The sequence below is a fragment of the Rhipicephalus sanguineus genome, chromosome 10 (assembly GCF_013339695.2).
Source record: "Rhipicephalus sanguineus isolate Rsan-2018 chromosome 10, BIME_Rsan_1.4, whole genome shotgun sequence".
In the NCBI taxonomy this organism is placed as follows: Eukaryota; Metazoa; Arthropoda; class Arachnida; order Ixodida; family Ixodidae; genus Rhipicephalus; species Rhipicephalus sanguineus.
The window spans coordinates 140439199-140453785 of NC_051185.1; the positions used below are offsets into that span (position 1 = coordinate 140439199).

Consider the following 14587-nt stretch of genomic DNA (forward strand, 5'->3'; position numbering starts at 1 on the left):
TCATACTTATTGATAGAAATCATACGTACAATGATTTTTGTGTTTTCAAGAAAAGATACGTATACAGTCTCTGATAAACACAAAGTTGCACAAGTTAGAAGAGGCTAATAATTGAAAGCATAAGAATGTCACTACAAATAAAACACATGTTGGAAGCAGTTGGAAGCAATATTACGTTCAGCCAAATTTACGTCTTTTTGACATTTACAGGTGATGCTGCAAGTAAAGAAGCACTGATAAGCCGCTCGACCAAGCTTCAGGATCTGGCCGATGTCTACTACATTTACCACAACATTCACCGTTATATTGTGAGCATATATTTTTCGTTTTGCTGTTTTCTGCGGACTTGCAAGCTGTATTTGTTTTTACCTGATAAACATTAGACTTTGATCTCGTACAGCATCTCTTCCTCTTGACCGCTGCCTTATTTTGTACATATGGTATCTTCAACAGGGTGCTAACAATACCCCCGATGATTTAATATTGTGCTGAAGCCTCTCTGTGAATAATGGGCATTGTTTGGAGAACTTTTGTTTCCCTAGGCCGAAGAACTTGAAACAGATCTAAACTGATCGCAGAGATTCAATCAGATCCATCCCAGCTATGGTGAACATTGCAGACTCAAGTCTATGCAGAAAAGCAGTACAAATGTGTCTTGGGCATGTTTGCACATATGTGCAAAGCATTTTAGTTGGCTTGTGTGAATATTCTAGCAGTTCGAATATTCGAACTCGCTTCAATTCGAATTTAAATTATTGGAAATTTCAAAGTATTCGAAATGAACGAATAGGTGTATATTAGTCCACATGTAACCCCCCTGTAAAGGTGGTTTCACTGCAGTGGAGTGCTATGCCATGAATAAACCTTTCCAGAGAAAATCCGCACTGCCGCGAAGCCCCTTTTCAAAGTTCATGAACATATTACCCTCACATCAATTCATTTTTTTTTAAGTTTAAAAGCGTGTTATACCAGCTTATATGCTTCAAGTATAGTAAATTTGAAAACGTAAGATATTTTACAGGTTATCACTTGCATTCTACCAAAAGCCAAATCCTGCTACTATTCAAAGTTGCTTCCACTTCCTTTGAACCAAAAAGAATGACATTTGCACATGCCTTGTTACAATCTAAAAAAAAAAAAAAAACACTGTGCAGGTGGGTTGGGTCTTGACAGAGATGCTCATTTTTCTTTATAATACAGTAGAACCCCGCTGTTACGTTCCTCACTGCTGCGTTTCCCGGCTGTTACGTCGTTTTCCGCCGGTCCCGGCATAGCTCCCATAGGATACAATGTATTGGGAACCCCGCTGTTACGTCGTAACTGTCGGACCGTTCCCGTATGATACGTCGCGAAGTGCGCTCGGAGCCGACCGAGTGACTACCAAAGAGAGCCGCCATGGTGCATTTTCACGCAGCTTGGCCTCGTTTGACCGTAATATTAGCCGCATGAGAGGCGCAAGCAACAGAATCTTTCAATTGATGCAAACAAAAGCATGGCCTTCGAGATTCAAGTTGCAAAGATGGCGTCTATGACGTAACTGCTCGTGAAAGCAAGGCCTTCGAGATTGGCATTTACTATTGACAAAAGCATAGCCTTTGAGAGTTGTATTGCACAAACATGGCGTGTATGACGTAATTGCTTGCGAAAGCAAGGCCTTCGAGATTGGCATTCACTTCTGCCATTGTGTTGGCGTAGACTCATCATCATCGTTATTTGTCGGAGAGCGGGAAGAGTTCGAGCTGGTTGGAGCTCGCATGGTCGTGCGTGCGGTTCGCGGTCGGACTCGCCGCGCCGGTCGTGATTGCGTGTGCTTAGTTCTTTCATGCCTACAGCTGTTGGTGTTAAAAAAATCACATACGTTGATTACATTTTTGTGGATGAGGCCGTCCTCAGCTCCGCGTTTCTATCCATCGACTAGATCGCGGCTGAGCGCGCCAATTTTCGTGCTGCTCGTAAAGGCGCGTTTACACTAGAGCGACACGACACCGACGCAGACTCGAGGTAGACGCAGACGGTCGTCCGACGAGTCGCCCGCCGACGATGTCGCCGGACCGTCTGGTCACACTAGGCCGACGCCGACGCCTCCAAAGACAGCATGTCGTTGTAGTGTAACATGATGGCAGACCAAAAACACCAGCAGAACGTATCGGCCGACGTGTCGTCGGGAAGTCTTCGGGAGATCGGTGGCCGAGCGAAAATTTTTCCATGTCGTTGCTTCGAACGTCGAAGGGGTAGATCTTTGGGGAGATCCCCCTCGACATACTCGGGCATTTGACAATGGGCATCTCGCGCACCCCTCCGACGTCTTTTCTTTGCTTCCCTTTGTCTGTCCGCACCCCCGTCCCCGACGCCGGAAGGGGTGGCGGGGGCCGCGCCGCTACCCCGACAGGGACAATGGTAGAGGAGGGAGGACGGCCGAAATGAGCTGCAGGTGTTCCCCCGTTTTCAACTTTAGCGCGCAAGTTTAGTCGGTGTCGCTGTGCGCGCCTTTTGTGTGACAAGAGAATCGGCCGACCAGAGGCTGGGAGCACGATAAGACGCGGACGGCGTCTTTCATAGACGATCGGCCGATTGTTGGCGTCGTTTCAGTGTAAATAAGACGACGGCACGACAAAAGACACTCCCGGCGACAGTCGGCAGACCGAAATCGGTGTCGTGTCGTTCTAGTGTAAACGCGCCTTAAGGGGGCCCTGCAACACTTTTCGAACATGCTCAAAAAGCGCTGCCGATCGGTAGTCGAGGCTCCCGAGAACACGCGAGCCAAATATTATAGCGATGCGCACGGCCTGGAATTTACAATAAATTCTCAAAGTCAGCTGAAAATCGCTCCCTCTTCTCTCGACAAATGATGTATTAGTCGGCAAAATATGACGCGATTGTCGGCAGCTCCACCATTGGCTGATGTTATAATCACAATAACACCCTCATTATTACTTTCGTTGTTAATTTTGAGTTCAATAAGCAGATAATATGTATGTTTATATTATGTTATCGCGTTAAAAACACCGAACAAACATTAATATTAGCACTTCCGGTCTCACCGACAGCTCGTCTGCTCGTAGTTGCGTGGTTCCGTTTTCTTCGCCATGCGCAGTGCCGAAAACGTGAATATTTCTGTGCTTTTGACCATCGCCGGTTGCCGTTGAGAGTGGCAGCCGTTCGAGTGTTGCCTCGTCAGCTGAGAACTGCATCGTCGGCACGTTCTCACGACCGACCGAGGCACGGGCGCAGCGTGTCTCCGATAACAATGCTGGCGTCCGGTAATGGCGGCGCTTCGGGGTCGTCTGCCAGTGCCGTCTTACGAGGCGGTGTATCGGAGTATGGGCCGAAACCGATCTCAGCTGTCATTCGTTCCAAACGAGCGCGCAGGTTTGCTTCCATGGTTGGCAGAGCGATGAAACACTACGGCGTTCGAGGTGCACACCCAACATTACCAAACCGACGCGCAGTTTTCAAGCACGCGCGATACACAGAGCGATCGACTCCGCTCGACGAGAACGACGCAAGCCGACCGGAAGTGGCGGCACAGACCACTTGGTTGCGCCCAGACGTTAGAGAGAAAAAAATGAAGAAAAAAACTCCGCCGGCGCTCTTGGGCGGAGCCTCGCTCCTCTGCGCTCCCTCCGTCGACTCGCTGCCTAGATTTCCGCGCGCTCGCGGCGTTGAGTTGAGGGAGAAAGCTGCGGAACGTGATCTCCGTAATTTGGTAACACCACTTAGACCTGACGGATTCGAAAAATTTTTGCGGCATATGACTCGTGAAGAGTCATACGTCAATAATGAGACTATTCCAATATTACTAAGAAAGGTGTTGCAGGGCCCCTTTAAGAATTGAAATAAAATTCTGTACCACTAAATATTTTGCCGTTTTTCCTGTTTTTCGGCTCTTACGTTTCCCGTCTCTTACGTTTATTTTTACGGTCCCTTCAAAAACGTATCAGCGGGGGTTCTACTGTATGTGATATATACTATTCGAACTTGATTAGAAATTATTCGAACTTGATTAGAAATTATTCGACCAAAATCACTATTCGCAGAAGCCTACATTTTAGTACATATACAGTGCAGGCCACGGTGTTTACAACCCCCTCTTTTAAAGACGATAGTCTTTCTTGGGGAACTTAAACGCAGAAATTTTGGTCTGTCTGTCTGTCTTTCTGTTTGTCTGTCTGTCACCCGATTCAGCCACCCGGCCATAGTTGAACCACTTGCTTACCGCCCACCCATCTTGAACTGGTACGGCTGTTCATACTTGTGAACGTTGTCAATCAAAAAGTAAATATTACGCATATCTGAGGTGCAACATTGCTAGGTAAGTATTAGGTGGTGTGTTCCTTTAATAGAAAATACATAGATACATAATTCTAAGGACCTTAGTTTCTTAAGCTGCGCTAAAAATGCGTCTGCGCTGAGAATTCCATGCTATGCGCGCCGACGAACGCCCTCTGCCACGGAGGAAGGAAACCCCCTGCACAAGCTCATGTTTCCCGACGTATTGCCAGATGGCGTCCATATCTCACTCAGCGCCTCGTCTATCGTCTTTAGACGGCACTTGCAGCGGAGCACGCAGATACGCGGCCAATTTTTTAAAAATTTGATTGTGCTAAAATATTTTCCACGCAAGAAAGGTTCTTTCGATTAAAAATTGGGAGGTGTTGTGTGATATAGAACCTAAGACTTCCAACGGACTGCTTTTCATTGTCTCTCTATTAGGAGGAGCCTTTCACGGCGTACCTGCCTGAAGCCCTGTTCAACATGTCTCGCTATCTGTTCCATCAGCTCATGGATCAGTCGATACGTGGGGTTTCACTCGTGTATCCTTTTGAAGGCAATAACTTTGCTAAGCTCAGTGCATTATTCAAACTATTGCATGTCAACTTCTGGCAGTGCTTGTGGCGTTCAGAATGACAGTGACACACGCAGAAAAGTCAGTGCGCATACTGTTACATTTTCATTGGTTGGCCTTGAACACACCTACTACGATGCAGAAGCTCGATGCTTTGACTATCAGACCATGGTTCATTCCGCGGAACAAGGCACCCTTAACCCTTTGCAGTTTGAAAATTTTACCCACTTTACAGCTGTTTCGGTCCGTAAATATATGACCAGTTTTGAGCACTGTGAAAGAAAAACAACTATGCGAGAAAAACTCATTGGATGTTTAATTTTGCAGTTGATATTGGGCCTAAGTCTTTCAGCGACATTTGGGCAGTGTGTGATGCCCGACAGCGGACCACTGTGGGTGTGCTGCATTGTCGGGAGGGGCCCAACAATGGACTGCAAAGGGTTAAAGGAAAACTTGATCATTTTTAAAAAATCATATTATGATATTGCCATTTTCAAATGGTATAAACAGTCATGTAACAGCTAGGGTGGTTCATTTTGCTTAGAAGCTCGTCAATAATTCTAAATAACCAAGAAATGATGTGTCCAAATGGAAATGGGTAGCTAGTTCATTCATCATCCACAATGACATCACAATCTGCCCTGCTGTAATAAAAACACAGCACAAACTGTGCTGGTGCCAGAAAATGGAAACCGTCTATGTCGTTCGATGATGCATCAAGCTGTGCCAGTTTTGTAGCGTTAGCTACACTTGCCTAGCCGGAGCCAATTTCGCATGGAGCGTCATGAGCCGTGCTGCGCATGCGTGAGGATCAGTGATGTCACACAGCTGGGTCACCGAAGCTGGCATCTCACGCGCTCTCCGACACCGCCGCACGCGGCTCGCCACTGCTGGTCTGCGCGTTTGGGAGGAGTGGCGTCGTAGGCGCGAAAGACACTGGCACCTGCGTGCGCACAGATTCCACCACTGCCGTGCGCGGCTCGCCGCTGCTGGTCTGCGCCGCATTCGAGAGGAGTGACGTCGTAGACACAGTGACGCCGGTGCACGTGCAGCTATTCGCCTTCGCTGTGCAGTCGCCGTCTGACACTGCGCTGGGGCCGCTTGATGGCGCCTCTGACTGGCGTTTGCAGGTGGGTAAGGCCATGGAGAAGGAAAGCGCAAATTCTGCTCGACGGCGCAGAAGAACCGAGAAGCTTATCTCATCGGATCCCGAAGTAGTTGCCTGGCAATTAGCGGTTCAGGGTACGAAGAATGAACAGAAGGCTAATTATCCTAGACAATCTGGAAAGCTAAGAATAATAAGCTGAACGTTTGCTAACGCTACATATATCCTGGCATAGCCGAGCTAAGCCACTGCAAGTTTTTTCAGAACTTGACAGTAATGTTTTCAGGGACAATTTCAGCGCTGTTTGATCGCCGTTTGCTTTTGACCACCTATTCTGGGAGGTAGCTATATAGCCTCTTATATTACCAATGCAGGGTGGTCTGCATTCAAAGGCATGATAAGGGGAACCCACTACCAATTTTTAAATTCATTTACAAGAAAATTAAATTCCTTGCAGTCATGTAGTTTGGCACAAGTCATTAGAAGTACCATTTTATTGAACATTTTATGGAGATCAGTGAACATCGAAAAATAGCCAGAGTTGTTCCCTCATACAAGCCAGTGCTTTGAAATCTTTGGTGCACTAGTTGTTGTGCAACTTAGCAAAAGCCCAATGGTAAAAGGTGAGCGTACATGTTTTCTAGCTAACAATAAAAATAGGCTATGGCACGCATTTTTCACAAAAATTTGCTGTGCATTTGTTACTGTGGTCTCCTTTTGCAGAGAAGCTGTATATGGTTAAGTGAAACCAAAATTCGTCTGTCCTGTGTACGCAAAAACTCCTAGCGCACATGTCACAGAAATTGGGCAAGCCAATTTCTGTGACAGAAGAAAGGAACACACAGGCAGCAAACGCCAATTAATATTTGTTGACAGACATAACCAGTAATTGAGAAAGACTTTAAAGAACCGTCGGGATTAACCCAGTGATAAACACCGGGGCTGCACATTTCAGCTTCGCTAGTTAGCCATCTGTAAGCAGTGGTTGGGCGGTGATTTTTGTGGTTTTCTGCAAGGTCGAGCACATTGTGACTAAATATGTTTTCATGCTGAATAATAATTGAGCCTCTTCTGCGATTCTGTCACGGTGGCTGACGGATGCATCGTCACGGCATTGGGCCCAGGCTCATGGAGGCAGATTATTAGGGAATACTGATGTCTGATGGCAACTCGCCGCAGTGGTCTTGTGGTTATAGTGCTCAACTGCTGAACCGAAGGACGGTTGCAGGATCGAATCATGGCCATGGCAGCCGCATTTCGATGGAGGCAAAATGCTAGAGGCCCATGTGCTTAGATTGAGGTGCACGTGAAAGAACGCCAGGTGGTCAAAATTATTTCGGAGCCCTCTACAATGGCATCCCTCATAATCATGTCATGATTTTGGGACGTAAAATCCAAACAATTATGTGATGTCTGATGGGCACATACTGTGCTCTAGGATAACTCGGACATCTGACTGAAGTGATGAAGTTTTTACTTGTGCAACAAGAGGTTCTTTGCAAGCCTCTTTTGTGCCATCTTTGTATTTTAAGTGTGTCTGCACACTTTTGCATGTCGATCATGTCGCTGTTACATACTACCTGCAAGCTTTTTCAATTTCATTATAACGAGATGATAATTGACGCATTACCATCTATGATATATTCAGATTTTACATTTGAGTCTAGTTTGAAGCTGAGTGATATTTGGAAAAATACAAATAGAGCACTGGTCAATTTTTCATAGCCTGATGTTCAGGACCTGCTTGATTACTGACACATGCTTGCAGTGAAGACCACCCACTCATTGAAGTAATCTACAGGGAAATAGCATCTTTTGAGTGTTAGCATATAGTGTAGATCAAAATCTACATCTTTAATGGACAGTTATCTTGAGCATTGAGTGTCTGCAAATATTTTTCAACAAAGTTCGATAGTTTTGCTTTTATCAATATTTTTGAAATTCCAGCGTCTGCTGGACTTCTGTCTTTTGTTTCTCCATGATAATCTGCTAATACGCACGTTTATTGTGTACTAGTATCGGGAGTGGTGTTATTGGTGAAGTGCGAGGGTCACTACACGCTTTGCATCCTCAACACGAATGCGCCGCAGTGGCGTGCTATACGCACTGTCGAAGCAGAGCCGTAACCTTGGTGCTCACCGACTTGCCCGACACTGCTACGAGCAGCTACAGAACCTCCACGTGCCGCTCCGGTTCAGGGACACTTTGGACCTTGCTGCACTGACAGTTAGATCAAAGCCCTTCAGCGACGCCCAAGTGAGTGTGCACTAAAAGATGTGCTTGTTTTGGAGTGTGTCGGTGCTAGAAAGATTATCAAAAGATGACTCGCACAAACTGAGCAACGAACACTTTTTTGAGTGAAACTTGTTATAAGCTTACAGATTTTGGTGGTGGCGGCGCACACGGAAAACCCGGCACCGGCGAGTGTACAGAAATGTGTGCGTACACAAATGTGGCCCTCGAAGGTGCGCACGTCGCATGCGTATTTGTATGCGTAGTTTTAATAGTCGATGCTCTCTAGATCGTGGGCTTATCAGCGATCAGCCGTTTCTGATCACGCCGATCAGGTCTTTTATCGAGATCACTCGTAATTTCGCGTTGCCACATTTCATTGTTGACTGGATATGAAAACATGGCCATTGTTGTTGGCCTGTAGCAACTGAAGAATTGTGCTGCTAAGCATGTGGGCAAAGGTCTGATTCCCGGCATGGAGGAAGAAAAGTTGGGAAGGAGCATTGCACAATGTGATAGAAAAAAAAGAAAGAAAGAAGGTAAAGTAGTAGGTCAGGCACGTACATGCCAAGCTATGCTTGCATTTTTCCGGTAGTGAAAGTGCTCCTGAAATTTTTTCGTGTGTGTGTTTGTTCATGCATGAACGTAGCGTGTATTAGCGCGGTACATTAAAGAAAGGGACACGACACAGACGTAGAGATAGGTAGGCGCTAAACTTCCAACTCTCTATTTCATGCCAATCACACCCATTTTTATAGATCCGCGAGAAAGCACAACTCATCTTGCACGTGTTCTTAAACCCAGGAACGTCATCTCCTTTTCCGACAAGGAAATCAATGACGAGCTCGCACACAAGTGGCCTAATTCTTTTATAGCTTCGGCTTCTTTTATCTCCCGTGTGAGCCGATCCCTAGAACGACCGATAACTATGCAACTATACAGATCAGGGGAGCACCCACAGCCTTTGCAGTGTGCCGCCTGGAATCCTTCCACCATAAGCTTATTTCTCGCATTATAGCAGTGTTCACGCAATCTGTCATTCAGACACCGTTTTGTCTGCCCAATATAGTACATCCCGTAGGATAATGAAAACTTGTAGGCGACACAGCATACACAATCAACAAATCTAACGTGGTGTTTCTTATCACAAGCTGGGGGTGCAACATTTCTCGGACAAGTCAGCTTGCAAAGCTCCCATAGTTTTTTGGGCGCTGAAAAAACGACGCGTACATTAGCCCTCTGGGCCACTTTTTTTAAGTTGTGAGAAACAGAGTGCATGTAAGGGATCACACCTACTCTGCAGCCCAAGTATTCCGAAACTCCATGCCTGTTTTGTTTGCGAGACTCTTGGAGAATGCGTTCGACTACGGAAACCTGTAACAGAATTGGGTAGCCTGCGTCGGTTAGACGCTTGCTTTGGGGACTTTGCAAACTTCACAGGGTAATCATTTGGGCTCAGCCTGGTCTTTAAGACTTTAAGACTTTCCTTTAATACTCAAATGATAATTCCATATTCCCTAAGATTTATTGCTATTGGTTAAACTTTTACTGTTGCAAGCACGACCATAGAACAGTCATTCAGTGTTCACCGAAAGTCCCAGCTGGCCACCTCTGCTTGACTCGGGTTCTCAACGCAGGACCTGTTGCCTCTGTGCTACCGCTGCTCCTCGACCAATCCACTCATCAACCAACGTGGCCGTTGCTGTGTCAACTGCAGCCAGCCGTTCGTCCATTCCTTCATTGCTTTCGGTAGGCGAACAAGCTTCACACTCTGATTTTGATGAAGCTCTTGCAGTGTGCTGTTGCAGACCCATTGCAGACCCATTGAAGACAATTTTCGTCCATATTTTCGGAGACTTTATAAGAACAAATAAATTTTTAAAAGTAATGTGCTCGCACCAATTTTGATGAGTGCTCTTAATTACGGTGTAATCAAATTTTGATTTAGCTTGTGGTAATTCATCTCATTTTCTTTTTCATTTTTTGAACAACTTCTTAAAAGCACATGTGCAAATTAATTATTGGCTGCAGTCATTACAAGAAAGAAGAAAAAGAATATTCATTACATTTTGCGTGCAGCGTACACCATGTTGTTGTAGTGCTTACTGTAAACTGGTTATGTAAATGCTCCGCGGATTAGGATAAAATGGAGCCATGTAGGGGTAAGCAGAGGGCTCAATATACCTGTGGGTGACATACACAGATAGCATGTATTATTTTTTTATTTTATTTATTTACAAAATACTTGTATTCAAACTCTAAAACATTCGCTCCATGTTCTTGGTCGAATTCTTTGTATACCTCCTTCAGATAATGTTCCAATAGTAACCTGTAATGTACCTGACTGAATGAATGAATGAATGAATGAATGAATGAATGAATGAATGAATGAATGAATGAATGAATGAATGAATGAATAGTTGCCATAAAAAGCATCGTGTGTGTGTGGGGGGGGGGGACAAAAACATAACCTGTAAAAACAGAAAAGCGCTTTGCACAGATATATACAAAAAAGCACTGTAATGCCTTTTAAAAGACAAAAAAAAAACATACCAGTGGGGTTAAGCAAATAGATTTGGAAAACATTTAGCACATGCAGTTGTTATTCAGGAGTGATTTCACAACATGGGAAGAAATAAATAATTCTGTGGTACATTTACCACGTCATTTTGTTCAGCTGTTCCATTCTCTTATTATGAATGAAGGAGGGAATTTTCTAGGGCTAGTGTCTTTGTTTGACACTACCCTAATGAAAACTAGCAGATAACGAAGCCAAAGGAGGTATAGGGGACGTTAATTGTACTGTTTTAAGTGTATCGTAATAATTGTGATAAAGATGTGTAGAAAGTAACATGGACGAAAAGACAACATGCCGCTGGCAGGGACCAAACCTGCAACCTTCGGATTACACGCCGATGTTCTTACCAACTGAGCTACAGCGGCGGTCGTCCCATTGTCCACTTATCGGGTATTTATGTGCATGCAAACCCTGCGAGTGTTAGTCAGCGCTGCTCTTAGCCATGAGGGCAAGTGTGGAACACTCTTTCCTTTTGCCAAATGGCATCACATAGCAATTGAACCTTTAACGAGTGGACAGCTGACCAATGAGCCCTCACATACTAGATGAAGGCATCAACTCGGCTGGAATGAGACCCTCGCTAGGAAGGAAATTATGGGCATTATGTGCATTATGACTGTAGAGTAGCTTTGCCAGATGCTGCTGAGGTAACAAGCAAATAAACATCACAAAAGAAGCCTGAAAAATGTGGCTTGGCTATTGCGAAGAAGCCCAAAAGAAGCGGTACTTAAATATGTTTTCTCATTCTTGGAAATATCTCATTATAACAAAGAAGTCGCTCAAATACAAGGGGACGGGAAAAAATTACTGATAATTTTGTGTGTAGGAATATGCACAACTATGAACGAAAGCACATATTCATTTTTTTAAATAGTCTCCAGGGTAGTCTCTACTGTGTTCATTACGTGTTTTTTAGTGCATGAATAATGTTAATTGACTCCTCCAATGTACGTTGAACTTCAGCGCTCAACTGCACAGTTATTGACAAACACTCTATTAGCGAACGTGACAAGCGCCGAGTTAACTCAGTGTGCAGGAAAAACACGGACCCCCCCCCCCCCCCGAAAAAAAAAAGAAAGAACACGACGAGCGACTTCGAAATTGTACAAGCGACTTGGGGGAAAAAAAATAAGGAGCTCAAATCTGCTTATTATTAGCGGAACTAGCAACTTTGCTGTAGAGACCTACTGCAGTGACCTAGTGGTTGTGATGCTTGACTGCTGACCCGGAGGTCGCGGGATCGAATCCTGGCTGCGGCAGCTGCATTTCGATGGAGACAAAATACTAGGTGCCTGTGTACTTAGATTTAGGTGCACGTTAAAGAACCCCAGGTGGTTGTAACTTCCGAAGCCCTCCATTATGGCATTTCTCATAATCATATCGTGGTTTTAGGGTGTGAGACCCCAAAATTGTTAACAGTGCTGTAGAGGATATGAGGTCGTGTCATTTCAAAGAAGTGGCACGGTGAGGCTTCCTCATTCTCTGGGGTATTTTCTAATTGCGTCTTGCACGTGTTCATTCTGACCTGCCCTGTACGCAGAGGTGCTGCCCCTGGTGGAGTTCACACTGGCCGAGGGCATCTCGGATTCAGAAGCCTTCGAAATCCTTGAAGGCAAGGCGAGGGTGACGAAAGAACCAAAGAAAGACAAGCCAGGGTCTCCGAGCCGACAAATCATCAATGGTACTTGAGAATGAGTCACACTGTGCAAGCTTAGCAGGGGCGTAGCCAGAAATGTTTTTCAGGGAGGGTTCAACCATACTTTATGTATGTTCATGCGTGTGCTTTTACGTGTGCGTGTATACATACGCAAGCAAAACTGAAAAATTTTGGGGGGGTTTGAACCCCCCCCCCGGCTACGCCCCTGAAGCTTAGTTTGTGTAATTTTCCCCACTATGGTTGGTTACAACAAAAGAAAAGAACGTCAGCTCTGCCCACAGCCACTGCTGTCCGTCCCGCCAAGAATCTGCATGAATGCTTCATCCAATAGCGCTTACTCACTTTCAGTGGGAACGACGACAAGGGGTAAGAAGCTAGGTTCATACATCAGTGCACATCATAATCTTGAGCACTTTCTTTCTTTTTTTTTTCTGTGAATGCACAGCTTACTTTCTGCGTGATCATGAGTGCGCTGGTGTAATTCTATATTGTATGCATTCCTAACACTATAGAACACGCTGCAGGCATGTTGCAGCAGCTGTGGTAACTATGCAAGTCATTAAATTTGAGCATCAGGCTAGCTGATGCAGCATAATTCGATGTTTCACAGCATAAGGAGCAAGGACAGCATCGAAGGACAGCAAAAGACGAGGACGACTCAGTGCCGTGTGTGTCTTTCAATGTTGTCCTCGTTTCTTGTGCTGTGAAACATCGAATTACGCAGCTCACAATGCTGAAATCAGCCAATGGCAGTGTCCATCTGGTTAGGATGCAGTAAAAGTTGAGCTTATGGCATTATTTGTCGAGAGAGGAGCGAGCAATTTCCAGCTGACTTTTTTTTGAAACTTAATTGTAAATTCCATGCTGCATGTTGCACTATAATGTTCGGTTCACAGGTTCGCGGAAGCCTCAATTAACAATTGGCTGCATTTTCGGACCGTGTTCAAGATGTTTTGCAGGGCCCCTTTATTAGAAATCCAGCACAAATGTACTTCCTCGGGAAATCAAGACTTTGTGCATATAACCGTGACTGCATGCTACTGGGACACCAGGGTAATAGTTGGGAATGACAATGCCTAATTATATTTTGTGGCATTGTGCTCAAGCAGATTTTGCTGAAAACACTCTTGTACCTCATGACTGTTTAGTTGTGTTTATACATGAAAAAGCCAGGCACACTTGTATGGCATTAATATGTCTGCCAACACCTTTCCACCACCAAGTAAATGGAACATAGTTGGTTAAGGCAGCTTGAATTCCTCCACTTAAACTAAACACGACACTGACCTAGCAATGTTGCCTACAACAATACCATTTTCACTGCCTTCAGTGTCATAGTAATGTACTAGCTGTAATATGTAGTATATCAAGGCAATGCTTCTTGTCAACACAGTGCAGCTTATGCAGAGTACACATGTCACTAAAGCATTGCTACTATTAATTGTTGGTGTCGCACATTACGTTGCAGACAAGCGTCGAAGGGTTCATCTTTCGTTGTGTCTACTTGTTGAGTAAGATAGTTTATTAGTGAGAATGCTGCTGTTAAATTCAAATGCTCAGGTGAGCCCTACTGGCCTTTTTCGTAGTGGTAAAGCGAGCTTTCCTGCGACACAGTTAACCAAACAAATGCTGGTTTAGTCATTTCCGCAGACAGTGCATACAAGCGCTATGACACGAAAAATGCAGATTCAACTCCCATTGTATAGCATAAAACACAAGTCCCAGTGCATGCAGCTGGAACTTAATTGTCTTCACTTGAACCACAATAAGTGGTGCCATTGGTTAGTTGGTTGAATGTGCAGTGTAGAGATGTGCTTTAATGAAGTTTAAAAAGTGTCTATGATGACTAGTTTACAAAAAGCTAAGGTTCTGATGTACATTTTTTACTGTTTCCCAAAACAGGGTTTGAAACACTTCAAATAAATCATGGTGATGCCGCAGATGAAGACCCTTTCGCTTTCCAGCTCTCAAACTTGGAGGTGAGCTCAGCATACATAGTGGTGTCTGCTTGTATCCCAGTGCAATGTTGAAGGTGCAAGCATAGAAGCTTTTATTGACAACAAGCTTGGGGGGATTGTTGTTAGCTTGATACTAGAATGACAACTTTCTATAAGTACCTCAAATGAAGTTCAGCATCATGATGCAAACATACCTAATGTTTGTTTTCCT

General features: G+C 44.8%; 1 protein-coding gene across 1 annotated transcript in view; it reads left to right on the plus strand.

Annotated features, from left to right (window-relative positions):
- LOC119406771 (intraflagellar transport protein 122 homolog) overlaps positions 1-14587 on the plus strand; it is a 73876-nt gene that overhangs the window by 51538 nt on the left and 7751 nt on the right. Inside the window, 6 exon segments of the mRNA XM_049420203.1 lie at positions 211-308; positions 4714-4814; positions 8042-8207; positions 9821-9932; positions 12302-12442; positions 14321-14397. Of these exon segments, the coding sequence (XP_049276160.1) occupies positions 211-308; positions 4714-4814; positions 8042-8207; positions 9821-9932; positions 12302-12442; positions 14321-14397 (695 nt within the window).